General features: G+C 40.3%; 1 protein-coding gene across 2 annotated transcripts in view; it reads right to left on the bottom strand.

The window, feature by feature from the left end:
- arhgef12b (Rho guanine nucleotide exchange factor (GEF) 12b) overlaps window positions 1–12,144 on the bottom strand; it is a 113,840-nt gene extending 101,696 nt beyond the window's left edge. For both annotated transcript variants that reach the window (XM_024393629.2, XM_024393630.2), the window contains exon 1: window positions 11,203–12,144. In XM_024393629.2, the coding sequence (XP_024249397.2) occupies window positions 11,203–11,234 (32 nt within the window). In that variant the 5' untranslated portion in view covers window positions 11,235–12,144. The remainder of the gene's footprint in view (window positions 1–11,202) is intronic.
- Between the last annotated feature and the right edge of the window lie 258 nt (window positions 12,145–12,402).

Here is a 12,402-nt window from a genome sequence, read left to right as displayed (position 1 = left end):
CAAACATTGGAGTGAAACAACTTATATTTTGGGTTTTGATGGGGTACGACAACTGAAATAAGCACGAGGCATTTCCAAGTTCTTCAAGAATCAATGGGTACAATCAAACAAACACTAATGAAAATAGCTAGTGTGCCAGCGTAAGTGCTAGCCTGATAGGTGTAGTAAGGCAAGTCTGTATGTCAGTCAAAGTTGACAGGTCTAAGGCTGCATTTACACAGGAAGCCCAATTCAGATATTTTGCCGATAATTTGCATATCTGATATCCAATGGATATTTTCCCTAATGTGTAAACAGCAAAAAAAACACATAGAATCTGATCTTTTGATGTCAGATTTATACCACCTCCATATGTGGATCTGAATCCTGATACAAACCTGATTCTATGTGACCTCTGTCTGGATGCTCTGATTCTTGCACATGACCTGCTGTTAACATGACAGCCCAAAATTGAAAGAAAAAAAAACAGTGACAGGAATTGAGCATTGCATCTGTGTGCTACTTCAGAGGCTACATCAATGTGGATGTGCAAATCTGATATGGGTCACATGTAAAACTGAGTGTGGACAATCAGAAAAAAAGATTGAAAATAGAAAGAAAAACAGATTTGGGTTTTTAGGGTGGCTGTGTAAACATAGCCTTTGTGATCCATACAGACACACACTAAACAGGCAATTAATTGATTTTTATATTAATAAGAAGGGCCCATACAGCAAAGCAGCGATTGTAGTGGTTAGATGTAGGCTATCAGTGCTTTTTCTGTGGGTTCACCCACTAAACCTCTGCCAATGAGCACACTGAAACATGCAGACTAAAGCTGGTGATCGTCAGCTGACCGAACAGAGTAAAGCCAGTGTTGAAGAAGAGCTTCACTCAGCCAGCACACCCCTGCTATCTTTAAGGACCTTAATGATGTAACAAAGTGGAAGTTGAAAAGTTTAGCGCTAGTAATCATGCAAAGCTTAAAATGAACCAATTTCTGACTATCGCCTCAGAGTAAAATGGAATGTGACCCTTGGTTGTAAAAGGGATCCCCTTTATTAACAGCCTAACCTAACGTAGCCTGAGCGGCGTTTCTTTCTTTCTGGTCCTGACGAGAAAAAGATTTTTAAAATGTAGGGGGTGGTTCTCTTCTGCACTGTTCAACCAATCTAGTAAATGTGGAGGAGGAGTTAAGATGTAGTGTCGCCTTGTTAACATCCAAAAGCGGTAGTCGTGTCAGAGGCTCTCTTTCCATTTCCCCTGAAAACCAGATGCTTCCGGTTTCCCCGACCCTGCTGAGGGTGCTCACTGCCTGATAAGGCATGCAAGGTTTTGTGAGATCTACTTAATATTTTGGTGCTGTAGAAGAATTGACACATGGCCATATCAACAAAATGACTGGATTGAACTACTCTTAGAGTAGGAGTAGGAACACTTCAAACTGTGTCCATAGGTGTCCATAGGAACACTTTAAACTGTACACTCCACAGAGCTGGGCTTTATGGAAGAGTGGCCAGAAAAAAAAACTGTGCTTAAAGAACAAAATAAGCAAACACGTTTGGTGTTCACCAAAAGCAAAGTGGGAGACTCCCCAAACATATGGAAGAAGGTACTCTGGTCAGATGAGACTAAAGCTATGTCTTGCGCAAATCCAATACCTCTCATCATCCCGAGAACACCGATGTTTTTCCATCGGCAGGGACTGGGAAACTGGTCAAAATTGAAGGAATGATGGATGGCGCTAAATACAGAGAAATTCTTGAGGGAAACCTGTTTCAGTCTTCCAGAGATTTGAGACTGGGACGGAGGTTCACCTTCCAGCAGGACAATGCATACTGCTAAAGCAACACTCGAGTGGTTTAAGGGGAACCATTTAAATGTCTTGGAATGGCCTAGTCAAAGCCCAGAACTCAATCCAATTGAGAATCTGTGGTATGACTTAAAGATTGCTGTACACCAGCGGAACCCATCGAACTTGAATGAGCTAGAGAGGTTTTGCCTTGAAGAATGGGCAAAACTTCCAGTGGCTAGATGTGCCAAGCTTATAGAGACGTACCCCAAGAGACTTGCAGCTGTAATTGCTGCAAAAGGTGGCTCTACAAACGATTGACTTTGGGGGGGGGGGCGACACTCAAGTTTTCAGTTTCTTCTGTCTTATTTCTTGATTGTTTCACAAAAAATATTTTGTATCTTCAAAGTGGTAGTAGACATGTTGTGTAAATCAAATGATACAAACCCCCCAAAAATTCATTTTAATTCCAGGTTGTAAGGCAACAAAATAGGAAAAATGCCAAGGGGGTGAATACTTTCGCAAGCCACTGTATCACCTATTATTAATTACAATATAAGTGAAAAGGTTTTCCTTCCAAGAGATGGTAATCCATCCCAAACCACTCATTCCTATGAGTAACAATGTTTAACAGTAACTCATAGTATCTTCACTCCAAAACCCAAAAGACTTACAAGGGTGATTTTATCTCAGTTGTTCCTTGGCCTAGCTCATACGGCCAGCAAGTTAATCTTAGGTCTCCACTGAGGATGACAATACACACCTGTGCACAGTCTTATCTGCTGATAATCATCTCAGCACAAGGAGGGTCTACCATCACGGCACCAGACACCCAAGCTTTTGTTTGAGACATAAAAATAAAAAAAACATTTACCCCCATTCCATTTCAGACAGGTGTTAAAATGACAAAGGCTTTCGCCATCCTGGCGTCAAGAAATTAAGAAAAAAAAGGTTATTAAATAAACCACCACTGGCAAAACATTGTGTGTATGATAGGTTACATTTCAGATGCCCATTTGTAGCAAACTTCCTGTATCACTTATTTGATGAGTGGTTTGTATTCATGGATGCCAAGGGAAGCCAGGCTTCCTCAAAACATTGACCAATATTTTATTTCTTTATTTATGATTAAATAATGTATTTTTCGTCTCTCTGTGTTTCATAATTTTCCTTCCAATTCGCAAGAGGCTGAATGTATCAGAGGAGATAGCATCCGTGCGAGGGAAACCGTGCCCCTCTGTCTCTACGTGTAGGCCATCTATCTGAAACTGTCTGGTCTAAACGAGTATGACATTGTTGCCGCCCGTAGCATTGAGGCAAGGGAAACCAGCGAGCATCTGGCCTCCCTTGAAAAAAAAAGTATAAAGAATTTGCCAATCAGAGATGAGCTCAACAGTGAATGGTCCAGTGAATGTGTAAAGTGTAGCCAGCTTTGATTTGGTGTCACTCCTATCAAATCCCATTGAGAGCATACGTCATTGACAGTAAAACTTGAATTGTTGCATATCGTTGTGTTGTTGTCCTCCGGTGGCTAGCTAGCTAAAATGCTCCCTTTCCTAAATTAGCCATGAATGGAAATAGGGATTTGGACTTGTGGTTTTAGTTCATTCTCTGTACTGACCAATGATTATAACTGTGATTCTGATCCTACCATAAATTCATACATTGTTGTGCCTCTGGCCTGAGAGGATGGAAGTTCAACATGTAGCTAGATGTAGAAGGCTAATGCTAACGAGCAAATGTTACACATGAATGGAAGTTCGGCTAGCGAACAAGCATTTTAGTCAAGTAGCCTATGACAACAAAAATATAAAAGTGTGTACTGTATGACAGAGTGATCGTCAGCATAAAAGAGAGGAGGAAGGCATTGCCGTTTCTCTACAAGTACAGTGAGTCAACATTTTTCTACTTGCACGAACGTACACGCACACACACACAGCAATCAGAACAATGGACAGCCACATCATATTTAGTTTACATGGATTGCACTAAATTGTTTTTGGTATCATTTAGTTGTCACTGTATTAGACTAAGCAGAGGTGATTTGATGATGTTGAAATATTGAAGTTGAAATGGTGCTGGAAAAGTGAAGGCAGCTCGTGTTTTCTTTGCGACTTGCAGTAACTCTGTGGTTCTAAATCAATAGTTGTTTAGTGGTCCGAAAATGTTGGAAACATTAACTTGCTTGACCATGCTGTAGGTCATGTAACTGTCTGTCACTGTACATGCAATATTCTTTGTGGACTTCACTGGACAGAGGTTGCTATCCGGGTTTCTGCTAAAAACAAAGGTGTGGTTGAATTTATTCTGCCACTGTCTTCTTCTTGTCTCGGCCTATATATCACAGTCGCAAGGCATATGAGTTAACAGGTTATAGAGCAAACCACACAATTATCACAACACATAGGTTGGGGGGGGTCCCAGTGATTTTACCCACGCATTGCTACTGTATATGATTTCCCTATAATCAGCTAAAACATAAAGCTACCACTTAATTGTGGGGTATTATTATTGGTCACTGTGTTGATATATTTCAACTTGTGCAACCACTATTTAATTGTTTTATTTAACCTTTATTTAACTAGGCAAGTCTGTCTACATCTGTCTGACTTCCTCCATGTGTAGGAATATACTACAGATGTTAAGATATTGGTATCCCTAGACAGTCATTCATATGACCTAAAAAGTGATCATTACTCATAAGAGTGAGATAAACATAACTGGTCAATTCAACTGAACTCAGCAGCAACTTTGCATGATTAAAGAAAAGTAGACATGACTAGAGGTCAACCGATTACGATTTTTCAACGCCGATACCTATACCGATTTTTGGAGGGCCAAAAAAAGCCGATGCCGATTAATCTGCCGATTTAAATATATAAAAAATGTAATAAATGACAATTACAACAATACTGAATGAACACTTATTTTAACTTAATATAACGCATAAATAAAATCAATTTAGCCTCAAATAAATAATGAAACCGTTTCAATTTGGTTTAAATAATGCAAAAACAAAGTGTTGGAGAAGAAAGTAAAAGTGCAATATGTGCCATGTAAGAAAGCTAACGTTTAAGTTCCTTGCTTAGAACACGAGAACATATGAAAGCTGGTGGTTCCTTTTAACATGAGTCTTCAATATTCCCAGGTAAGAAGTTTTAGGTTGTAGTTATTATAGGACTAATTCCCTCTATACCATTTGTATTTCGTTAACCTTTGACTATTGGATGTTCTTATAGGCACTTTAGTATTGCCAGTGTAACAGTATAGCTTCCGTCCCTCTCCTCGCTCCTCCCTGGGCTCGAACCAGGAACACAACAGCCACCCTTGAAGCAGCGTTACCCATGCAGAGCAAGGGGATCAACCACTCCAAGTCTCAGAGCGAGTTACATTTGAAACGCTATTAGCGCGCACCCCGCTAACTAGCTAGCCATTTCACATCGGTGACACCAGCCTAATCTCGGGAGTTAATAGGCTTGAAGTCAAACAGCGCAATGCTTGACGCACAACGAAGAGCTGCTGGCAAAACGCACTAAAGTGCTGTTTGAATGAATGCTTCCGAGCCTGCTGCTGCCTACCACCGCTCAGTCAGATACTTGTATGCTTGTATGCTCAGTCAGATTATATGCAACGCAGGACACGCTAGATAAACTAGTAAACTGCCTGTTAAACTGCCTGTTCACCCCGCTGTCATCCAGAAGGCGAGGTCAGTACAGGTGCATCAAAGCTGGGACCGAGAGACTGAAAAACAGCTTCTATCTCAAGGCCATCAGACTGTTAAACAGCCACCACTAACATTGAGTGGCTACTGCCAACACACTGTCAATGACACTGACTCTACTTCAGCCACTTTAATAATGGGAATTGATGGGAAATGATGTAAATATATCACTAGCCACTTTAAACAATGCTACCTTATATAATGTTACTTACCCTACATTATTCATCTCATATGCATACGTAGATACTGTACTCTATATCATCGACTGCATCCTTATGTAATACATGTATCACTAGCCACTTTAACTATGCCACTTGGTTTACATACTCATCTCATATGTATATACTGTACTCGATATCATCTACTGTATCTTGCCTATGCTGCTCTGTACCATCACTCATTCATATATCCTTATGTACATATTCTTATCCCCTTACACTGTGTATAAGACAGTAGTTATTTATTTTTTTGGAATTGTTAGTTAGATTACTTGTTCGTTATTACTGCATTGTCGGAACTAGAAGCACAAGCATTTCGCTACACTCGCATTAACATCTGCTAACCATGTGTATGTGACAAATAAAATTTGATTTGATTTGATTTAATATCATCAACCATATGTAGTTAACTAGTGATTATGATTGATTGTTTTTTATAAGCTAAGTTTAATGCTAGCTAGCAACTTACCTTGGCTTACTGCATTCGCGTAACAGGCAGTCTCCTTCTGGAGTGAAACAAGAGGCGGGTGGTTATAGCTTTGGACTAGTTAACTGTAAAGTTGCAAGATTGGATCCCCTGAGCTGACAATGTGAAAATCTGTCATTCTGCCCCTGAACGAGGCAGTTAAGCCACCGTTCCTAGGCCGTCATTGAAAATAAGAATGTGTTCTTAACTGACTTGCCTAGTTAAATAAAGATGAAATAAAGGTGTAAAAAAAGCGGCCAAATCGGTGTCCAAAAATACCCATTTCCGATTGTTATGAAAACTTGAAATCGGCCCTAATTAATTGGCCATTCCGATTAATCGGTCGATCTCTAGACATGACTAAACTACATTCAGAACAAACATGTTCTAACATAGTCATAACACTGTCACAGAACCGAACATGTTCTAACATAGTAAAACAATGTAACAGAACCAAACATGTTCTAACATAGTCAAAACATTGTAACAGAACCTCTGCTCAAACAAACAGGGCCCTTGATGCTGTAATTTTTCAAGGGCGTAGAATGACAGGGAGGCTCAGCTCATTCCCATTCTGCACCGCTCTGGCCAGCGGCTCTGTCAAGAAGGGCTGGTGGCCTGGCCGGGCTGACAGACATTGTTTATCAGTGATGTCACCACTTCCCGTGAGGGCGGGTGGGGGGTGAAAATACCCAGATCAGCTAAACTCAGTGACAAAGAGCAAAGAGAGCCAGTCGCATGTCCCAGCCTTCATCAGTCATTCAAGCATGATACTTCCAACAGGCCCTGAACACCCTGGCCCTCTGTGGCAGGCAGTCATAAACATACAACCATAAGAGGTTTTCTGGCAATGAAACAAACTATACATGTCAATAGTGCTCCGATATTCAACTGACAAAGGGCAATCCATTTAGTCTGTGTTAGTGTAATCAATATCTTAATTAAAAGATCAGTCTGTCAAATACAGTGAGGATCTCTAGACCTAAAATAAGACTTAGTGCGTTGCATGCAGGGTGTGGGAAATTCAGTTGAATTGCTGTATCACTTACGTACTGTCCAAAACCATATTTGAATCTTTACTAACCTACATGTTTGATTTGCTGCTTTCAACCAAAATGAAATGGAAATAAAACACTCATGCGCTTCTGTTGTGGACCCTCTGGAGAAATAGCAGTCTAGGAGGACAACCAAAAGGGGCCCAAAGTAGTAAACACTTCACAATAATAGGCAGGGACTCCAACAAAGCCGGAGCAGTGCTGCTCCACTGTGCTGGTGCTCTCTCCTTAATCAGAGGCGATGGGCTAAGCATACAGAGGAGATGATGATCATGATGACCCTGCTTCCTGGCTTGGCCTATCAGCTCATGGCTGTATCCGGCCCTGGGTAGTGCATGTTTTCCTGGGAGCCTGCAAGAGTCCCTGCTTAATGCAGGGTTGTGCTGGGAGGTGGAGGAACTCATCTGCCTGGGCACCATGAAGGAACTCCACCCACTAGCATGCCTTTATACAGGTAGGATATACCGGCGCCGCTGCCAACACAAAGGGCTTTTGGCTATAGGCAAACCACTGAAAATGTGCATAACCCACAGCGTTTTGTAGGGGGCATGGTTGGATCGTTTAGAATGTTGATAATATTCCTCTAGTAAAGGTCAATGCATTTGGGCGATTCCAGCATTATAGATGTTACATTTGCACGCAAAATCACAACTTGTCTCATAGAATGGACAAACAAAATATAAATGAAACTGTTGATGTGTGTGTCTATAGTACCCCTTGGGGGGAGTGTATATCCCAAAAAGCGGACTTCTAAATATTAGCATATTGGAGAAATAAAGCAAATAAGAGGTGCTATGGATGTTGCATGAAATGGATAAGCTTTTTGAGAAGAATGAACATATTAGCATAAGTCTGTGAGTTTGTCTTAGGTCAAAACATGGTTAGCCATTTTGAAGGAAGGCTTGGCTGAACACAAAAATTATCATTTAAAAAAGATTGTCATTCCCATTAATACTTTAGGGAGGAAAAACTACCGTTATGGATGTTACAACCTCTGTTATGGATGTCACAGTCTGAAATAGACATTCAAATCTTAAAGATTTGTTGAACAAAATCTACAGTATCATAAAACATTTGTTATCATCTGAAATGTTTCTCAAATGTAGTATTGTAAACTTAAGATTTTCATGCTCCGATGACTTTCCCACAAAATAGCCCATTTTTTTTTTAGCAAATCAGCTTGAAGCAGGTTCTTGGGGCCTGGGACATGGCATTATCACATGTAATATAGAAATATAATTCTATAAAAAGTAGAATATCAAAGCTGTAAAACATGATCCTAAATATAAGCCATAAACTTAGGCAATACCATTGGTGTTTAATATGAGGATTTCAGCATTAATTGCCAAAATTACTGAATATATTCCGGAGGTTTTGCAAGCCTGAGTACCTTGACCTCTGGAAAGCCGCATGACATGATCATGAAACCAGAAGCTACAGTCCTGGAAATAAAAATGTGATTGGCTTGGTGATACAAAAACAGATGCAAGCAAAACAACGTGAAGGAGGCAGTGGTTGCACAACAACTGTGCAAAAAGATAATAGCTTAATCTTGTTATCTGTATACAGATGATAGAGGTTAAAGACATCAAAACACTATTTGACTTTTGAGGCCAATCATGAGTTCCTCTAGCTTTAGTCTTTCCTTAGAAGAGCGTAGAGACAGTGGAGTGTCAAGATGGTACAAATAAATGAAGTACTGTGAATGTGCTGGAAACAAAACTGCTGAAATAAATGTATTTTCCATTCCCTGACATTTAGGCTAGGAAAGTGCAATGAAAGGAAGGCCAGCCGAAGCATTCGAGACTGGCACCAATGGAAAAAATGTACAACAGTTCTGAAAAATCCAAATGCTTTTGGGTTTAAGAAGACTCCATTTCATTCCAAAATTCCTTGTCAAGACACAAATACGATGTCAAGAGCAAAGGAGGCATGGCTGTCTACTCTCCTATAGCATGTTTTGTTGTTGTCCAGATCTGTTGGTGGGTTTATTCGATGGGGCACACTATTCATGTTTCAAATAGGAATATATTAGACAGAGCTGCATGACTCTTTATTCCACATGATAGAGTGTAGTTTCTGTATTGTATTGTTTATGTATTGTAGTTTCTGTATTGTATTGGTAGCCTAGCAGTTGGAGCATTGGGTTAGGTAGCCTAGCAGTTGGAGCATTGGGTTAGGTAGCCTAGCAGTTGGAGCATTGGGTTAGGTAGCCTAGCAGTTGGAGCATTGGGTTAGGTAGCCTAGCAGTTGGAGCATTGGGTTAGGTAGCCTAGCAGTTGGAGCATTGGGTCAGGTAGCCTAGCAGTTAGAGCATTGGGTCAGGTAGCCTAGCAGTTGGAAGCATTGGGTCAGGTAGCCTAGCAGTTGGGAGCATTGGGTCAGGTAGCCTAGCAGTTGGGAGCATTGGGTCAGGTAGCCTAGCAGTTAGAGAATTGGGTCAGTAACCGAAAGGTCGTTTGTTTGAGTACCCGAGTCGACATGGTGAAAAATCTGTCAATGAGCCCTTGACCAAAGCACTTAACACTAATTTGCTCCAAGGGTGCCATACTACAATGGCTGACCCTGTAAAACAACACATTTCACTGCACCTATATGTGTCAATAAAATAAATATATATTTTTTTAGTTTTCTGGTTTGGTTTTGAGCTCTTGACACAGTGGCACCTGTTAATGTCCTCTCCCCTCCCCTTCTCAATAAACAGATGACTTAAAGTTGAATAAACTCCAGTACAAGACTCAGCATGAATCTTTACACACCCACACCAAACTGAGTTGGGCACAGATTCCAGGTTATCAGGTTATCCAAAGGAAGTCCTCTTCATCCATGGGGCAGCAGGTAGCCTAGTGGTTAGCGCATTGGACTAGTAACCGGAAGTTGTTCTGCCCTGAACAAGGCAGTTAACCAACTGTTCCTAGGCAGTCATTGAAAATAAGAATTTGTTCTTAACTGACTTGCCTAATTAAGTAAAATAAGAAGTGCACAGGCTACTGTCACCACTCAAATCCCTGTGCTTTGCTATCCACTTTCACTGGAGGACAGCACATAGAATACCCATAATAGAATACCCATATCATATTTGGTATATGACATTTCTAGGATTAACAAGACATGCAATAATGTTCCTGGTACTAAGGCAGCAATAATTGAATAGGAGATGCCCCACACGGAGCATATCGTATTACTTATGGAGCAAATCAGACTAATCTAACCACAATAGAAAGGGGGAAAAGAGGGGTTCGATAACAAACAACAAATTATTTGGTCTCGAGGGGTATACTACAAAGCGAGATCAATGATTTAGCTAGCCCAATAATGGACTAAAGGAGACTAACATCACTCCTTGTAGTCCAAGGACCTTACATGCTCTGTTAAAAGGTTGTCTCTCGCAACCAAAACAGCCATCTAAACGTGAATCAATTCTCAATGTCGGTAGGGTTCTAGAAACATTAAAAAACGCCCTATACTTTTATATCAAATCCAAATTAATTTCACAAATGCAAAATATAAACTTACTGTACACTAATTTAACCAGTTTTAACACAGAAGGTATTTCGCATCTTTGAATGGGCTATGACTTAGCCAGCTAGCTTCCCAGAACATTCTGAAATAACTATGTATTGTTTAAGATGAGCATTAAATGGACATGGTCTAATTGATTCAACAACCAAAAACATTTATCTAAGTTTAGCTTTCTTAATTAACCAGAAAATCAATAGTATTTTATTTATCAAAGTTAGCTGGCTCACTCGTTGATCCTGCTTTGTAGTACACCTCTGGCCTGAAAACATGACATGGCCAGATCACATTTTGTGCATAGCTAGTCTACATGACAATATACTGCTGGCCACAAAATACCAATACATAGCCTTGCGAAGGGAGGGACAAATACAACTGCACAAGTGAAATGACATTGATTGCGACGCCCGTATAGGAGTTGAGATACATCGTGGTTTTTAGATATGATTTACCTTTCAGGGAGTGTTGACTGTATGCCGCTCATTGGGCTTCCGTTATGTGTTTTTCCCCGACGTAGGCTTTTTTATCCAACTAGCATTTTTACCAAAACGACAACCTCTGTATTTTGGAGAATGACTACGTCTTGACCTTTTCAATGTCCGTCCAAGAGCGTTCCACAACGATAAAAAATATTTGAATCCATTAAAATATAGAAAATATACATGGGCTATTCCACAATGTAGACTTGAATTCGTTGGCTTATTTTGTTTATTCCAGCTATTGATGTAAAAAATGTGGCCAGAGAGAGATATCAGAGGTAAGTATAAACATGTTCTTCTTTAAAACCATTACAGGGGCGTGCATGAAATAACGCAGTTACATAGATAACACTGAATATGGTGAAATGTTCCGAGAAAATAAAAAGTTAACCTCTCAATATCTTCAGGAGAAACATTAAATGCGAACACATTGTAGCCTGGGCATCGCCTGCCGCTGTCAGCAATAGTCTTTGTCAATGGACCACCGGGAAAATATTAGCAGACTGGCAACCTATTTGTTTCCATGAGAAATACCACTCCACAAAGTTACTCCTTTGAACAATATCTTGACAAGACTCGTCCTTGATCGTCGAGAAGACTCCTGGTCATAGTTTTCCTTTAATTAAGTTATCTCAAATGAAGCTTGGCTTCTTTCGAGTTTCCCTTATTTTTCCTTCCGAAATGTTTTCATGGTAACATTCCCAATTCGCCCCTAATGTTATCCCAGACGAAATTGGTCTTTCATGCCACGAATAATTTCCTAAACTTTGACAACAATGAAAGTGATCCTCGCCGCGTTCTAAAGGTTTTCCGAATCCCCAGTTAATTTACATGAGTGATCTTCACTTTCGAACAGGCCTCTCGTTCTTTACTGTACTGTAGTGCGGATGGAAAAAGGAAACGCTTTCCCACCCACACCCCCCAAAAGGGGAAAAAAAAAGCTCCTTTCCTCTTGTCTGCACACAGCATTCGTAACAGCAACTTTTGAAAGCAACACACGGATCTCGACAAATTCCGTTTTCAGTAGCCTAACGTTATTTCCTATTTGACTACTTTTAATGGAATTACATGCATTGAAACCCAAACGAAAGAGTACATTTTCGGGAATAGAACTTTCAAAACCCTGTCAGCAGCTAGTTTGGCTGGCCAGCAAATGGGATCGTCATGATTCTA

The sequence above is a fragment of the Oncorhynchus tshawytscha genome, linkage group LG30, assembly GCF_018296145.1.
Source record: "Oncorhynchus tshawytscha isolate Ot180627B linkage group LG30, Otsh_v2.0, whole genome shotgun sequence".
Taxonomy (NCBI): Eukaryota; Metazoa; Chordata; class Actinopteri; order Salmoniformes; family Salmonidae; genus Oncorhynchus; species Oncorhynchus tshawytscha.
Note: the sequence above shows the minus strand (reverse complement) of the source record. Positions and strands in the feature narration are given on the sequence as shown.